General features: G+C 32.7%; 1 protein-coding gene and 1 long non-coding RNA gene across 2 annotated transcripts; one reads left to right on the forward strand and one right to left on the reverse strand.

The window, feature by feature from the left end:
- The first annotated feature begins 4,656 nt into the window (after positions 1 to 4,656).
- Positions 4,657 to 6,896, forward strand: LOC118645167. Its single transcript, XM_036285751.1, has 3 exons — positions 4,657 to 4,824; positions 5,775 to 5,939; positions 6,012 to 6,896. The coding sequence occupies exons 1-3, from the start codon at positions 4,734 to 4,736 to the stop codon at positions 6,458 to 6,460; spliced, it is 705 nt and encodes a 234-aa protein (XP_036141644.1). The 5' UTR covers positions 4,657 to 4,733; the 3' UTR covers positions 6,461 to 6,896.
- Positions 6,897 to 7,267: 371 nt separating this feature from the next.
- Positions 7,268 to 9,706, reverse strand: LOC118645168. Its single transcript, XR_004962969.1, has 2 exons — positions 9,389 to 9,706; positions 7,268 to 8,950 (listed from the first exon to the last, which is right to left on the reverse strand). It is a non-coding gene; the product is annotated as an uncharacterized LOC118645168 (long non-coding RNA).
- Between the last annotated feature and the right edge of the window lie 9,508 nt (positions 9,707 to 19,214).

Raw genomic sequence — 19,214 nt, forward strand, 5'->3', positions numbered from 1 at the left:
GGGTAAAGCGTCTCTGCCCCCGCCAAGAGTACTTGGCAGCTTGTAAATCTCAGGTACGCCTGCTTCCCCTCCCAACGGCCAAAAACACAGGGACGAGAGTCTCGCCCAATCGAGAGTACTCGATCGGCCATCCCATAATCCACGGAAGAGAAATCCTAAACTCCCGAGGCGGATCCGCAGTCCGTCTCACAGATATCCCCCCACCGGCCTAGTTTCCGCGCTCCGCCCCCGGGATCCGCGCCCCAGTCACGAAGTCACGCTGCTTCCGAAAAACGCGTACCCGATAACTGGCGCCGCGAAACGACGGTAAAACACATCACCGCGATACCGCTCCGTATGTGTAGGCTCCGCGCTACCACCGGAACACTTGTACATATTTCGCCCGCATTTTTATGTATTAACAATATCGTCCGCGTCCAAATCAATTGTAGTCATTCCTCTCTTACATTAAAGAATAAAGACTCACTAAGAAACCGCGTAAAGACTGCCTTTTCTTTTCCCCCCGCTCGAACCGTCCGTGAGCTATTCCGCAGCCACAGACAGGTAGTTACAACACTAAAAATAAACTTTAAACATTAAAAGATATTTAGATTGCAAAAGTAAATTCTAAGAATGAACAAGAAATAATATACTAATTTAGATATAATAGATCCGTTCTAATAATATACGAATAATGATATATTATAGAAAATATTATAAGAATATTCTCAGTAAATATTTATAACATATAGGTATATGTAGACAATAACAAGTACCCATATCGATGAGTCGAATTGGCGTAGCAGGTAGAGTACAAGGTTCGTCATCCTAAGGTCCCAGGTTCAAACCTAGCAGCGGCAAGTAAGAATAAAATAAAAAATAACATAATTTAAATTTAATTAATTAATAAAAATTTATTTTAAATTTAGTATGTGCTGTTGATAAAAATAATTTTTAAAAAATGAAATTTTTATTTTATTTTATTTTTCTTTGTAACTGTTGTGTAACGGTTAGATAACATGTAATTATAACATGTTATATTGCTGAGTCGGAAATTGTAACTTAGATCCCAGACAGCACACGGATATCCATACGACATCCATAAGACGTCCTTAACGGATATCCACAGGACATCCGTTTTACGTCCTTTGGACATTCTATAGACGTCCATGGGATATTGGTTTATGAAACTGGTGGACATGCTATATCCGTAAAATATGTCCGATGGACGTTCTATGGACGTCCTTGCCGATAAAAAGCGGCATTCAAAATTAAATTTTACATTAAATAAAAAGGTAAAAACAGAATAAAATATATAAATATAAATATTTATTTTAGAAATTATATTATTCTTTCGATAAATTATACATTAAACAATTTTAATTAAATAAGTATCATACGTATAATATTAATTAAACAATCAGCTTAAAGTATTTTGTAATTATCACAACATATATATATAGTGTGTATCCATTGTTTAACGATTACAGTGGAACAAATATTCTTTATATTGCAGACAATGACTGCAGCATGCAAGTGATCTCATCTAGGCAACAAATGATTGTGACTCGTCAACTATAACAGAAATTAAATTTTATGTTTATACACACACATACACACATATATATGTATATACATATATACATAGGCTACAGAGTAGACTGTATAAAATCTTATTGTGTGCCATTGGCTTTGCCTCTACCTGGTTGATCAATTCGCCAATATATTCCATCACAAACTCGTCTTTAACGAAAATGATGGTGCTCAGTCGACGCTTGCTAGCTCGTAGGCTCTGATTGTTCCCGTTGCTGCAATCTCTAATCTCGTTGCTGTTTTTTATCGAGACCTTCGTCGTAATCCGCGTACACTTCGCCGTCGTCTATTACCATCTGTAATTATACGTCTAGAATTCGTCGCTGCTACCGTGTACACGTAACCGTTCTGTTTACGTACATAGGTCAGAGCCTACGAGCAAGTGAGCGTCAGTTGAGCATCATCATCATTCTTGTTAAAGGAGAATTTGTGGTGGAATATATTAGCAAATTGATCAATCAGGCAGAGGCAAAGCTAACGGCACACAATAAGATTCTTTGCTGCTCTCGTAACTTATAATTTCTGAAAATTTTTAGAATTCTTACCTGACTGTGTAAAACATGCCGATAACCAACGAAAACCTAACCATTACTACGGCCATATTGCTTTTTAGTTCACTTGTGCATGCAGATGGTGTTGGCGGAGCGAGTACAAATAAGGATACCATATGGACATACAAAGTGATCCATTTTAGAATATCCCTTCAATGTCCACAAATGTATATCCTATGGATATCCTTATAAGGTCCATGGACATCAGGACAAGAAATGGACATAAAACGGATATCCATAGTATATCCTGTGCTGTCTGGGATGTAAGTTACGTGTGATTTCAGAGTAACGTAACCTGTTATATTCGGTTACATTGCTGTTACACTGCTACTATATTACTGTGTTCACTGGGTATATACGGTACGTATGTTCACAGTATGAGTACAGGATTTTCTAATGATATCATGTGCTATGTGGGTATATAGATCATAATTCTAAGAAAAATTGAATAGTATACATTTATTATTCTGTTTTTGTTCAGCACATAATGAATTTAGATTTTGTGCATTTTTTGTGCGCAGTAATTGTAAACAAACCGTTATTTTTGAAAACATTATCTTATAATAATTTTTTTTATTATCAAATAGATCTGTCATTCAGGGTGTTATAATGTTGTCTGATTTCTGAGTCAACTACGACGCATCATTCCGTAATAACATTGATACGAACGTGTTATGTTACGATTATACAATTTTTGTTGAATAACTGTAACGCCAAAACGATGTATAACACAGCTATATCACTTACGTATAACAAATATTACGTAACAGGTTATTTCCATGTCATATAGCACCTACATATCACAAGAATAACAATGTTAAATTACATGTAACTTCCATGTTATATTGCCGCTATAAAATGTGTTCACTGGGTATCGCTCATCGCTCGTCGCTTATCTAGTTTGCGAGAGCCATAATGGCTCTGGCACACTAGACGCGATTAGAGATACTATAACAGAGATTCGCCAATACGTTAACGATTTCTGATTGACTCCCGTCGCTTGGGGTATAACCGGAAGTATGAGAGAGAAAGATAGATATAACTGACAGAGAAAGCCTAGCCGACCTAACCTGTCACCTGTCAAAAGAAAACAGAGTGTCTACGTGTCTACCAAATAGAATATAAAATCAGAGAAACCTGAGGTTGCACATATTTTTCTACGAGTCTTAATACAATGCTTAAATTATATTTATAATACATAATGTGTATATAAACATAATATGTATTTATATATAATAATATATAATTTCTTAACAATCAATTTATATTACTTAACCTTACATGGGAAAATTAATGAAATATGCCTAAACCTTTTTTTTAAATATATTGTATTTTAATATTTATTTTGTTCACGATTATTAAATATCAATAACTACAAATAAAAAAAAATATATATATATAATTCTTGCATTTACAATCAAAATAAACCGCCATCGAAAACGTCATATCCGATATCCGGTTTTACCACAAGACGGCACATTGGCGAATCTCTGTTATAGGCCGGTATTCATAGTCGGATCTTATATTTAAGATCATCTTAAGTACTGTCTTAAGATGCCATCAACCAATCACAGAGCCGTATTAGCATCTTAAGACATTGCTTGAGACGATCTTGAAATAAGATTTGACTATGAATACCGGCTATAGTATCTCTAGACGCGACGAGCGATGAGCGATATCCAATGAGAGCTCTACATTTTCGAACATTTCATCGCCATGTTGGAAAAAGCAGAACTCTTATTGGATATCGCTCATCGCTCGTCGCTTATCGTGTCTAGTGTGCCAGAGCCACATAGACCTTATAGATATGGACTGGCAATACCAAGCGAAACCGTGTCCATACTTCTCTCTCTAAAGAGACCGGAAATATATTTCGCGCATGCTACATATTATACATTGAAATCCAATAATTGGATACGTTTTGGTCACGTGTTTTAACTTATGTGTGTGTATATATATGTATATACATATGTATGCATGTGTGCTGACTAAAGACCTTTAATCAAAGATTCGCCAATGGCGAACACAATTTTGATTGGTCACTTGAGTCACATGGTTTATCCGCCATTGCGTACCCACGCTGGGCGAGGAAGAGGGGAGAGTGCTCTGTGTTGAGCAGTATAGGTTAAAGGAATATGTGTCAGAAATTATAAGGTAATTCAATCTCTGCACTCTAGGGTCACTATATTTTGACGATACACTCAGGAAGACCAAGAAAAATTAAATTTGCATCTGTTATATGGCTGCGTACAACTTGGAGCAGGCTCGCATTGTTTACTATCTCCACTACTCCAGACCCCAGCCCCAGACCTCAGCCCCCGGCCCCAGCCCCCCTTTGAGTATATATACATGGAGGAGGAATGCCAGCACTGAAAGTGTGTCCAAGATCTGTGCGAGAGAGAAAGGTATATCATGATACCTGCTCTCTCTGCGCATGCGTCAAACGCTATGGTTGCGTTCTTAAATTCGCAACGGATGTAGCTAGATACATCTGTTGCACAGTTGCTTTCTTAAATTCTCAACAGATGTAGCTGAATGCATCTTATTGTGCATTATTGTGAGTGTTAAGTGTAAACACGTTTATTTTAGTCTAAAAAATCAAACAATAAAATGTCATTAATTGAAGTTGATTTTGCAAATGAACCATGGCCAATTATTAAAGACATTGTATCAACAAAAATGTACGAGCGATTTTGCAATGGTAAGTATAATATATTAAATTAGTATAAAGTTAACCTATTGTATAATAGAAACTATTTTTACGAATATCGGTAAATTATTATTAATAATTTGTTATGTAGATGTGTGAACAAAAATTGCATTAATTCAGAGTGTATTCTTTTTTTTCCAATGTGAAAGAGAAATATTCCGAATTAGCTATTGGCATGTCTAAACATTAATATCCGTGTATATACTTAATATATGTATTTTAGTGTAATTAATTAATTATCAAAATTATTTTGATTAAATATATATATATATATATATATATATATATATATATATATAATGGGAATACTGTTAATGATTATAATTGTTAATAATAAAGCTAAAATAATATCACAGTTGAAAGTATTATTTGTGAATATCGTTCAGTATTTTATAGTTTATACTAATGGAAAACTGAAAAATTTTAGAAAGAAAAATGAAACTATAGCTGCTTTTCATCAGAACTCAAATAATTCTCACTTGTGACGTCATAACTTAGTTGAATGCACATTCCTTTTGCATTCTCATAAATGAGATTGAACTGAGTTTATACCCACAATCTGAGCGATTTCAAATCTGCGTGCTTTACTGAGTCTTGCATATTTACTTTAAAAGTGAGACTATGTATTGCGATAACTTTGTCATTAAAATAAACATGATCACTCGCATGTTTCTTTAAATCACTGAGTAATGGTGCCATGTGAGTATAAAATACTCACATTAGGCTGCGTTCAGATTCCCCACCCGAGTGTGTCCAGGTATCATTTTATCTTTGTTATTTACTGAATGTTAAACAAGGATAAAACTACACCTGAGGACACTCGGGTGAGAAATCTGAACGCACCCTTACAGAGTGACTCAGTTTCTCTTTAACATAAATGGAAAGCAGCATATAACAATGTAAAAATATTTTATTGTATAATATACAAACATAATTTTCAGATACAACACTAAGTAAGGATTATCATGAGATGCTATTAAAACAAAGAGATATTTCTTATTCACCAATCTTAGATAAAGGTACCTTAATAGAAATGGATATTACTGGTGGAAAATACAAATATAAAGAGTTAATAACAGCAAACATGTTTCTCCGAATGCATAATGGTATAGAAAATAATATATTTAATTTTTAAGTTATAAAATAAGTAAAATAATAAATTATAAACAATTTTCTAGATACTACATTGAAAGAAGATTGGAAAGAAATGCTTTCACTGAAAATGAATATAAAATGTAAAAATGATGAAATGGATGAATTTATCTATATTGATAAAAATAAAAACAATACTTGCACTGAAACACAGTTTCCTGAATGTAGTGAATCTAGTTTATCCACCTCATTTATATATACTCCGTCGGCTTTAGATGATGTTCAATGGCTACCCAAAAAAACGTGGTTTTTCATCAAAGAACGTTTCAAACGCGAAAAAAAGTTTCAGGATCCTAAATCTCATGTTGATAAATATTGGAATGAAATTCTTCAGTTAATGATTAGTAATGGTTATACGGAGTGCAAAGAAAAAGGGATACATGGCTTAAAAACAAAATTTAAAAATCTTATGGTTACCTACAGAAGAAATGCAGATAAAAGACGAAAAAAGACTGGAGAATCTTCAATAAAATGACCATATTTTGACCGTTTTGATGAAGTTTATGGAGAAAAGAAAAATGTGAATCCACCAAAAACACATTTGGCAAGTACATTTACTGCAACTCAAAAAAGAAAGAAAAATGACATAGAATTGGCTTCAGCAGAAAACAAAGAAAATGGAGATGAGTTAGATTCAGATACAGTTGAAGTTGAAAATGCACAATTTATTGATGATTATACAGATGATTCTTCATCTACTAATGAAAGTACAGTACGAATTAAGAAAAAACGACTTTCGGTAAATGAGAAAATGGTTGAAATATTGGATAGGAATCTTCAAACAAAAATAGATCAATGACAGGAAAAAAAAGCTTTGAAAGAGTTACAAAATAAAGCACTTATGTACGTAGGTGACTGCGTATATAATAAAATCTTTATGCAATAAGAAGGAAGACAATAATAATTAAAAATAAGACAAAGACGTGAAGAGGAATTGAAGATAATGATAAGAATTCAACATATTACATGATCATTAAAATATCTACAATATATTTCTGTATACAATATATTTACTAAAATATTTCTGTTGTAGTATTCTTTTATTGTGTTATAAAAAAGCAAATACTATACGAGATATAAATGATAGACATGGACTTGAGGTACAAATTATGGAGTTTGGTCAGATACCAAAACAAATGTTTATTTTAACGTTTTTATAAAATTAAAAACTGTTTAATATTAAAGTAAGTGTTACAGCGTGTACAAAGTTTGTGTTATAAATGTAATTTAATGTTTAGTCCGTAAGTAAAAATTTTTTTAATATCTTTTTTGTTGCTTAAAAATAAAAACGCATTAAAACAGTCATGCAAGCATTAACGGTTGATATATATATTATAAAAAAAACACGAGAAAATTTTTGTTTTAACTACAGTAAGATATTTTGTTAAAACCAACTTTAACAGATTCAGTAATACTTAACTGCAGGATGTCTATTTATGAGATTACTCTGTATTTGTTGAGTATAACAGATTATAACAGACAATAAGACAGGTGAATGCAGTAATACAAAATATTAATACTTGTATTAATAGTCGTTACTTTTTATTATATTTTTGTATTTATAATAAAAACTTCGTTTATTGTTTGTAATAAAATATATATTTTTTTTTGTCTTAAATATGGTTATTGGCGATACCATATACATACATGTTAATGCAATTTTTATATATGCAATAATAATTAATTTTATATTACAACGAATAATAAAATATGTTAAGTATATCAGAATTACTATTTATAGAAAGAATTTTGTATCAAAACATTAAATGTAATATAATAAATGTTTTATTATACTAAAAATTCTATACAAAATAAACAAATACAGAAAAATAAACAAAATAAAAATACATATTCCAACATTTTATTTATTAATAAACGCTTATAATTATTGAAACATCTTTATTTTTTATATAAAAAAGGTAAGTAAAATAAATACCTACCCAAGCAGAAATGGCAAGTCGAATCGACGTTGATTAGACGTCGATTCAATTTGCATTTTCGACTGGGTAATTATTCAAATAAATTTACATGTGCAGTTATCACATTAGGGAATGTAAAATAACATTTCGTTTCTCATGAGCTTCAGTGGTATCATCTGGGTCATCAAAGAAATACTCATCATCATCGACAGCCATATCGAAGTACTCATAATTTTCCCATAAATCATTATACTTTATGCAAATGTTGTGTAAAACACAACAAGCTATGATAACATTAGGGATTTCTTGCAAGTTGCTCATATTCAAAAATTTCAATCTTCGAAAACGTGCTGTTAGTAATCCAAACGCACGTTCTATCACTGATCGTTTTACAGAAAGTTTAGTATTAAAATTTTTCTGTGCTTGGGTTAAGTGATGATTATCTCGAAAAGGGCACATTAGATATAATTTTAAGGGATATGCTGAGTCCGCTATAATATGCATGTATTATTTGGTATCACATTTGGTTGTTCCAAAAAATCAGAAATTGGACTGTTACGCCAAACGCGGCTGTCATGAGACGAACCAGGCCAACCGGCAAAAACATCTAAAAAAATTGCATTACTGTCACATATAGCTTGTAAATTAACTGAATAGAATGCTTTTCGATTAATGTAACTTTGCCGATCTTCTTTCGGGGCTGGAATAGCAATGTGTTTTGCATCAAGTACTCCAATTACATTAGAAAATGAATTATTTCCTCTAATATTGTTAAATTCTTCTTTTATAATATTTAATTGCTTTATAGATGGCCATTTTAAATAAACCTCAGCTAATTCTACAATTATGTGAATAATATTCATGAAAATTTAATGGCTGTTTCCTTTTGAAATATCAAATATATTCCCAGCCTCTCGAAATGAATCTTGATTAGCAAGAATCTATAATGTCAACAATAAAGCTTTATCTGTTGAAACAGTTGGACGTCTATCATTAATGTTTAGTCTTCTTTGTACTCGTTGCATGTGTACTTCATTTCGTAGAATCTGCATTAAAAAAATTTCCAGTTTACTATTTGTACATTATATAAATATTGTAAAATGTAATAAATATAACATTGTTTGTTTTTGTGTGTGTGCGTGTACGAAATTTCTATTAATATTTAAATAAAAAATATATATTACTGAATAAAAATTAAGAAATTACTACTATATACTAAACTTATATACTAATACTAAAAAGTAAAAATAAATAATTTTAACTAAAATTACTTGAAAAGTTTTCGAAAAGTAAGATCGTCCATGGAAAGACATAGTTTATCAAAATTAAGTACTTTTAATATGTTTCTTTTTTGTAACTAAAAATTTAAGAAACTTGTATTAAATATTGACTATAAAGGATTATTATTATTGTTACTACTAATGTTGTTATTATTATTTGTTTATTGATTATAATTTTAAATAATAAAGCTAAATAATATTTACAAATAATGGCATAACATCCTCGTATTCATCAGAAGATGAAGACTCTTCAAAAAATAATTGAGATGTAGCTATTGTGAGAAAATCTCTTATTGCTCCTATTTTAGCAATATCCATCTATATATAAATAGATATTTAATTTATAAATTAAAAAGGATTTACAACAATTATTGTAATGTTTCAATTATATTTAATAAACATTTATTCTAGTAGCAAAAAACATTGACGCAATATTGAGAATTAAAGTAAAGACAACCCAGTGAACACAGTAATATAGTAGCAGTGTAACAGCAATGTAACCGAATATAACAGGTTACGTTACTCTGAAATTACACGTAACTTACATGTAAATTACAATTTCCGACTCAGCAATACAACATGTTATAATTACATGTTATCTAACCGTTACACAACAGTTACAAAGAAAAATAAAATAAAATAAAAATTTCATTTTTTTTTAATTATTTTTATCAACAGCACATACGAAATTTAGGATAAATTTTCATTAATTAATTAAATTTAAATTATGTTATTTTTTATTTTATTCTTACTTGCCGCTGCTGGGTTTGAACCCGGGACCTTAGGATGACGAACCTTGTACTCTACCTGCTACACCAATTTGACTCATCGATATGAGTACTTGTTATTGTCTACATATACCTATATGTTATAAACTGACGCAACTATATTATTTTTTATAAAAGCAATTAAATTTTGCAAAACATTAAAAATAAATAGCATTAATTTATTTACTTATTAATTTCATTGTTAAATTTATCTTTTTCCATAACCTTAATAATTTGATAGAAATTGCGATCTATTTAGCATTAATCTTTGAAGCGTTCAAATGATTAATCAGATGGTTAACTATATAGATCATAATTCTAAGAAAAATTGAATAGTATACATTTATTATTCTGTTTTTGTTCAGCTCATGATGAATTTAGATTTTGTGCATTTTTTGTGCGCAGTAATTGTAGACAAACCGTTATTTTTTAAAACATTATCTTTATAATAATTTTTTTTATTATTAAATAGATCTGTCATTTAGAATGTTATAATGTCTGATTTCTGAGTCAACTACGACGCATCGTTCCGTAATAACATTGATACGAACGTGTTATGTTACGATTATACAATTTTTGTTGAATAACTGTAACGCCAAAACGACCCAGATAGCCAAGCGAGATTAAGCATATCGGGCAAATTAATGTACTGCATGTATGTTGTGAACTTGCCCACAATTTGCTGTCGTTGTAATTTAACGTGGAACGAAGTTAACATTAGGAGAGCAAATGACCTTCATGAGTTTATATAATTATAAGTGCATGCATTGAGAAATAATAAATTTGTCACATTGACAGCAATTGTGCATGCATATTGACAACTTGCCGTCAGTTTGTTGAATTCTAATGTAGAATTTTACATGATGTCAGAACAACAGACAGTTTGAAGAAACACCTTGGCTTTAGTTTGATAAAATTAATAGGGAATAAGTGACAGCAAAATAATAACACATTGCCTTTATTTGGCTATCTGGGGATGTATAACAGCTATATCACTTGCGTATAACAAATATTACGTAACAGGTTATTTCCATGTCATATAGCACCTACATATCATAAGATAACAATGTTAAATTACATGTAACTTCCATGTTATATTGCCGCTATAAAATGTATTCACTGGGAATATTCCCAATAATATTCAATATTATAAAGTGGACGCTTCATCTTATATAGCCAGTTTTTAAGCAGCAATTAGTTCAATATTGGTTCAACGCTTGGTCAATGTTGAATTAATTTTTCATATTGGACATTAATTGAATTCTAATTTGGAATCAATATTTTATAACCAATTTTAGCGTTACTTCCGGAAATATTAAAAAAAACATTGGGCAATGCTGTCCCAATATATAAGCAATGTTTATCCAATATGAGCTCATTGTCAACATATTTTTGCTATTATATAGGATAATTACATTTACTAAATGTAAATTACTATACATAATTATATTACTATTATTATTACTTTTATTATTATTATTGTTATTATTACACATATATTAATACTATTTATAATTGTTAATAGACATAATTCCTTAATTATTACTTTATATTTACTATTGAATATCCGCGCAATAATAAGATCCGTCTAAATCATAATCAACATGCCGATTTTTGGCCACTGTTATGTTCGCTTAATCTAAAATACTCTGAGTTAGTTTACATCGCATATGCTTTCACCCTTTAACTTTCAGCAGTTTCTTGAACTGGGATGCTAAAAATTGCAAGCAACTTCGACAGTTCTGCTTGCAACTCGAATTTAAAAACGGCTAAGATTAACTTAAATATCAATTAGTGTGCGCAACCATAAATTAAGAACAGCTAAATTATGCAACCGGATGTATCAGGCTGCATCATTGCGAATTTAAGAACGCACCTGGATGTATCAGGCTGCATCGTTGCGAATTTAAGAACGCACCCTATATGTACAATGGCTGGCATTGTATGTTTTACACACACATACAATCCGTAAATAAGTACAAAAGTGCACAAGAAGTGCACAAGAAGTGTTGAAACTGCGGTGCAGATAATGATATTAACGCATGCGCAGAGAAAGCAAATATCATGATATACCTTTCTCTCTCGCACAGATCTTGGACAACTTTCGGTCTACATGAAACCATAGCAATTCCTCCTCCATGTATATATACTCAAAGCAGCCCCCATCCAGTCTCCGTATGGGTACAAGATGGTGGATAGCAATCATAGTGGGGGGCCATTGGCGCATCTTTGATTATAGGTCTTTAATGCTGACATGCGCGATAGTTATTTCCGGTAACTTTAGAGAAAGAAGTACTAAAAAGTCTGTTTCTCTCTCGCACCTCTTCTGGACACCGTTTTCTATACACAAACTGTAGGCAATTGCCGGTCCATACCCAGCAAACACCAATATATAACCATTACATTGCTGCAATAAAACGGAATGTAACAGATAATATTACATGAACGTTACATGTAACATTCCTGTTAGTTATAATTTCCCACTCATGTGATGTTGTAGTTATATAACACAAATATAACATAGAACTGAACTGTTAGATAACCATAACCGAGATGTTTTGTAATGGCAATATGAACTATTATATTGCTGTTATAAAAAATACAGTGTTGTTATATCCCACACAGCACACTTTATCCTGAGGATATCCCAAATTATCCCAGACAGACAAAGGCGATCCCACGGATATCTCAATGAGTAGCTCCCGGGATATCCTACAAAAATATCTTAAAATATCGTAAAATATTTTAAGATATCATATGATATCTTATTAATATATTTCGATATCCCAAAAAATATCTTAAAATATTATAAAATATTGTAAGATATTCATTAATATCTTACGATATCCTATTACATCCAAATAATATCCCATCATATCTTTTTTATCTCTACAATTAATGGAGCATAAATCAAATGTAAAGGGAAAGTTAATTATAATGTAACAAAAGAGTGACAGAAGTGTAAATTAAATCTTTAAGAAACGTAGATTAAAACGTCAGAACATAAAGAAAATACACTTATGGAAACAATGTGGCATATTAATAATATGCCACATATACTAAAAAATTATAAAAAATGACATTAAAAAAATTTTTTTATATTATACAAACAGAGCAAAAACAGATTTTTTAATAAGTTAGTCTACATACTATTTTGCACGCATATATAAAAATAGTAAAAAAAGTAAAAAAAATTGTAAAACTTCATATTTATTTATAAAAATATAAGTTAACTATACATGTTTTATCCTTCTAACAACATCTATTGTAATGATCTATAACAAATATGAATTCATAAACAAGAAGTGTTTATGGATCACCACAAAGCGTTAGAATGCGTACGGTCTTCGAAGTCAAGCGACATCGGCGAGGCTTGACACTTGGATGGGTGATCGTTTTTTCAGGTATAGAGATATTAAACTATTAAACATGCTTTAACAGGTACGACGGCTTGGCTAAAACATGTTATATTATAGTCTTCTTTCTCTTACAAAATTGCCGTAAAAATAATTAGAATTTTTTATTTTTTATTCAAGTTTTTTTCAATTCTTAGAAACTCTCAAAAATACTTAGAAATATTCAAAAATTTTTTTAATTAATCAAAATTTTTTATTTTTAAAGTTTTTCCGAGAAACGTTTCAATTATAAAAAATCGAAATATTTATCAGAAATCCTGAAAAAAATTTTTTTTATTCTGACAAATTTTTTCACTAGGGTATATTACGATATCTCAGGAAATCCTTTGGACATCCTCTGGATATCGTTTGAGATATCTACAGGATGTCAAATCGGTGGACATTTGTGCATCCCTTGGATATCCCTCGGATATCGCAGACGGTCCACGGATATCCAAGGATATTGCGATATCCCAAAATTACATCCCAGGGACATCCCTATGTAAGGATGGCTTGGGATAGGTTATCAAGGAAACACGTACTTTCCTTGTAACTAAATACGAGATTTATTCCGACGAAAGATACACCGTTTGGATTGTCCCGTACACTTATTCACGCGAGCGCAGGCACTAGCTAACGGCCGCGACCGCTTACCGAAAATCTTAATGCCGATGCTTCTCGCTTCCAATGCGACAACGTCGTCGTCACCTCAGTTGAACACGAAGCAGCCCTACTCCCCCTTTTTCGGTGCCTCGCTTGCGCGCTCTTTTCCGACCAATCACGACGCGGCGTGACGTCACAGCGCTAGTCCTGCCAAAACGCTCAGTAGCGCCCAAGTAGTACGGAAAGGGGGCGCTTGGGTGGGGTAACCCTTACAGCTTCGGCCATTCCTGACGAATGTATTCGTCCCGAATACAGAGAAATATCATATATTTATATAATCTGGTTGAACGATATAAACGTACAATTTCTGAAACTAAAAACTATTAGTATTCTTTAATCTAGTAATCATATAACATTTGAGATCAATGAATAAACTTTTAATCTTAAAACTATGGATATATAACAATGGAAGATCTATTTGTAAAGTAAAATATTAGAAATACAAATATAGAATGTTTATATTAAAGACGCAATAGGAATGAAAACTTATAGTAACTTAAGTAGCTTTGGCAGTTAGAGTTTTTAGTAATACAGTCTTTGGTTGTTTTTTTTTTTTTTTTTTTTTTTTTATACATTATGCTTAAACTATAGTAGTCTTTTTCTTATTCAATTATATTTAGGTATTATTTTCTATAGGCTTTATCCACGGTTTTATGCGATCGGGTGACAAAATCGAGTTGTATGGTTTCTGTGTAATATTAAACCCTGGAATATCCTGTATAACATAACGGTTCTTGTTAAGAACTTTGGAGACCAAATATGGCCCTTTGTACTTGGCTTTAAATTTATTGTCTTCGCCGGGTTTAAGAGAAGAATCTCTAATTAGAACGAAATCACCGGATTTATATTTCGACGGTTTTTTGTGCTTTTGATCATAATATAGTTTGTTATATTCCTTGAGTTTGTTTGTAGCGTCTACCGCAATTTTACGCGTTTGTTCTCTTTCAGTATTTATGTTTATTTCGTCGTTAACGATTCTTCGTAAAATTTGAGTTAATTTTGAATCGGCATGATTTCTTTGGTCGTAGCCAAATAAGAGTTTTGCCGGAGTTGACTTTAAGGTTGAATGATAAGTATTGTTTATTACATATTGTATTTTATCCAGGCAGTCGTTCCAAATTAACTGATCTTCTACGACTTTTCTAAGACAAGATTTCAGGAATCTGTTGATTCGTTCTACTAGGCCGTTTGCCCATGGGGCTGCAACAGCGATTAGTCGATGTTTAATACCACGAGATTTTAAAAATTCTGAAAATTCTACCGAAGTGAAAGCTGTCCCCCTATCAGACACTAAAATGGAGGGGTTTCCTCTATCGTTAAAAATATACGACAAGTTTTTTATCGTTTCTTTTGAATTAGTAGACTTGACCGGAAAGAAATTAGTAAATCTAGAAAAAGCATCTACTAAGATGAGTATGTGTTTTGTTCCATCCGAGGATTCTTTAAAAGGACCGCAATGATCAACGTGAACAATTTCGTATGGAAAAGATGGAGATTCAGTTATTTGTAAATCACCTTCTCTAGAATTAGACGATGAGTTGTTTACTAAACAAACTATGCAGTTATTAATATAATTTTTAACTTTCTTTTTAAGCGCGGGAAACCAATAATGCGCGGAAATACCGTAAACCGTTTTATCAAACCCGCAATGTGCCATGTCGTCATGGTAATGTTTAATCACGTTGTTAATCATTTGTTCAGGTACTACAAAAAGTGGAGTGGACGTGTTTTTTTTGTAAACGAGTCCATCAAATAGTTGGAAATGTTCGTTTTCATTTTGTGTTAACTCTTCGGCTAAGGTTTTAATTTTTGTGTCTTGTAATTGAGCGTATTGTAATTGTTCTTCAATAGATGATGATCCTACGAAAGTAACTATTCTGCTTAAGGCATCTACGTGAGCCATTTGATTGCCTCCTCTGTGTTTGATTTTAAATGTATAATCCTGTAACTTGAGAGTCCATCTGGCTATTCTCGGGTTTAAATTACTCTTATTTATAGCAAATACTAGTGCATGACAATCGGTTACAACCGTAAATTGTAGTCCATATAGATATATATGAAATCTTTCTATGGCCTTAACTATGGCCAACATTTCCAATTCAAACGAGTGATAATTCATTTCCGCTTTATTAGTGGACTGGCTATAATATGAGGTAGGAGCCCAGAGCCCTGAAGGCTGTTTTTGCAACAATATGGCGGCGATTGCCATTGCACTAGCATCTGTGTGTAGTTCAGTTTCGAACTTGGGGTTATATAAATACAAACTTGGTAAAGACGTTAACTCTTTTTTAAGTAAATTAAAAGCTAATAGACAGTTATTGTCAAAATTAAATTTGGTATTTTTCCTCAAAAGATTTTGCAACGGTTTAGCTTTAATCGAAAAATTTTTAACGAATCTACGGAAATAACTAGCGAGACCTAGGAATCTCTGTAATTCAAGTATTTTCTTGGGAACCGGGAAATTAGTTATCGCTTTCGTGTGTCTTGGACTGAGTGTGACACCTGTCGGCGAAATTATATAACCTAAGAATTCAATTGATGTTTTTAGAAACGAGCATTTATTATAATTTATGCAAAAGTTGTATTTTTTAAGGAGTAGAAGTACTTCTCTTAAAATTTCTAAATTTTCACTCGCAGTGTGAGTCGGAATTAAAATGTCGTCCATATAGACAATAATTTTGTTTTCGGTAATTAAAGATTGTAAGATTCTCAAAAGTCTTTTTTCAAATTCGGCAGGCGCCTCGCAGTAACCAAAAGGCAACCTGTTAAATTCATATTGCCCATCAGGGGTTGCAAAAGCAAAAAATTTAGTATAACCAGGATGAATTTTAATATTGTAAAAACCGTCCTTGAGGTCTAAAAGTGTAAAGACTCTTTTGTCAGAAATTCTGGTAAGACAATCTTCAATTACCGGAAACGGGTATTTTTGTTTGTATACCCTTTCATTCAGTGGGCGCAAATCTACGCATAATCTTAATTTGCCGTTTTTCTTTTTAACCGTGACTATTCTAGCGCAGTATTCGGAAACGCTTTTCTTAATTATGTTTCTTTTAAGAAGATCGTCAATTATTTCTTTAATTTCGGATCTCTCTTTCCATGCGAATTTTCTTGGACTATATCTGTAAATTGACTCGTCCTTAAGCCTAATTTTAACGAAATAATTGTCATCGTCGGGAACCACTTCTGTTTGTTCGATGCTTGTAATTGTATCGAACAATTGTTCCTTAATGGAATTATCAAAATCAATTTCGATATTTGATAACATGTTTTTTAAGCTATCAGACGTATCTTCAATTACGTCAGTTGCGGCTATTTCCGAGAAAAGTTTAATTTTATTTTTTTGTTCTCTGTTAGAAAAATCGAATAGACAGGAGATTTTATTATGAGTTAGGAAATCTCTTCCTAAAATCAATTGGTTTGCAAACTTATTTTCATTTAAGATATGAAAAGTTATTTTAGCTTTAAATTCCGGAAAAGAATTTAAGACAATGAATGTAGTTATTGTACCGGTAATCAGAATTGGTTCACCGTTGATGGCTTTATATGCCTTTTCTGTATCATTAATTATGACTGACGTATCAAAAAAGAGATTAAAATATTCGAAATTAATAAAGGAGATCGGACTCCCTGTATCTATTAACGCTGGGATTGCGCAATTTTTTCCATTAATCGAAGAAATAGTTACAACTGAATTGTTAGTAAAAATTCTCCTACTCTGTTCTGTCGATACTAAAGCTACCGTATCTTCGAAGTTGTCCTGGGACTCGTCGACGGCCGACACTGCAGCTGGCTGTTGTGGTTGGGGCTTCTTTTCAGCTTCCTTCTTTTTTAGCTTGAAACATTCCTCCTTGACGTGGTTTTTCCTGTGGCAGAACGTACAGAATGGTTCCTTGGTTGATTTGTGTTGATCCAATTTTTGATCCTTCCCCGTGGGATGATGATTATCAGCTTCTTTAGTTTTGTCAAACTTGTGTTTGACTGTAGGTGACTTTTTGCTTGTATCGACACAAGCGGCTGTGATGTTGTGCATCTCCCTTAAAAATTGATTGAGGGAGGTAATTCTTAGAGCAGCTGCGGTGGTCCTTAAAGCGAAACTGCCTATTCCTTTTATCAGCAGTTGTATCGCATCTTCATCAGACAGCTTAAGATTCCTCATTAAAGCAATCTTATCCATGGCGTATTCCTGGAAACTTTCTTTTGTGAAGTTCCACTTCCTGGCATTGACACGTTGCATCACTTCGTTAAACAGGACTTTTCTTCTGAAACGATCAGTTATCTCCTTCTTGAAGGATGACCAAGACGTGTTGATTTCTCCTGAACTCATGTCGAACCACTTTCTGGCTATTTTTGTTAGCTTAGAAGTAGCCGCCGCTAACATCACAATGTGTGAAAAACCATGAATTCTGGCCACGCTTTCAATCTTCTCCAGCCAGAGATCCACATCTTCTTCCTCGGTTCCTCCGTAGTGAGAGATCTGAGTGCCAAGGAACTTGACTGCATTTCCTGTCGCTGCAGAAAATGTTTCATGATTATTCACTTCATGAGGTGTGGACACAGGTGTGTCATACTGGGAGTGAACTTGAGTGGGCCTTTGCCCAATGGTAAGAGCCATCATCAATTGATTGACAGTCTCTTGGTATCTCTGCATCTGTTCTTGCATCGAAGCACAAAATTGAGGCAGTAGTTCAGGGGTTACATTCTTAAAATAATCAGGCGACGTACTGACCTGTTGTGTCTGGCTAGTCGTTGCCTTGTCTTGTTGCGTGTTTGCTTCAAATATTTGAGCTGAAGCTGCTGGGCTATTTGCCTCATCCCCTGCCTCTTGCGAGACTGGTAAGTCCATTAGAAAGTCCGTCACTGGGCTCTTCTCCTCTAGGTAATGTAATAGAGATGTTATACACTTGCTTCTAGTGTTTGGCACAGGCCTGATATTATATTCCTGCAGTTTCTTTTGTAACTGCGGAAGAGTTAACTCTTCTAATTTTTGGCGTTGACTTTTCGTATCTTTTGGCATGTTTGTATGACGTGACACTGTTATTTCACTGATATTCTAGACTCGAGCGAGTTCTATATACCTTTGTGTATCGTAGCGTCTCTTGGGAAAATTCCACCAGTTTCCATGTAATATGGCGTCCTTCGAAAAAGTTCTACCGGCGTCCTTCGAAAAGGAGATTTTACCGGCTTTTATGCGATGTAACGATCTTC

The sequence above is a fragment of the Monomorium pharaonis genome, chromosome 4 (genome assembly GCF_013373865.1).
Source record: "Monomorium pharaonis isolate MP-MQ-018 chromosome 4, ASM1337386v2, whole genome shotgun sequence".
Lineage (NCBI taxonomy): Eukaryota > Metazoa > Arthropoda > Insecta > Hymenoptera > Formicidae > Monomorium > Monomorium pharaonis.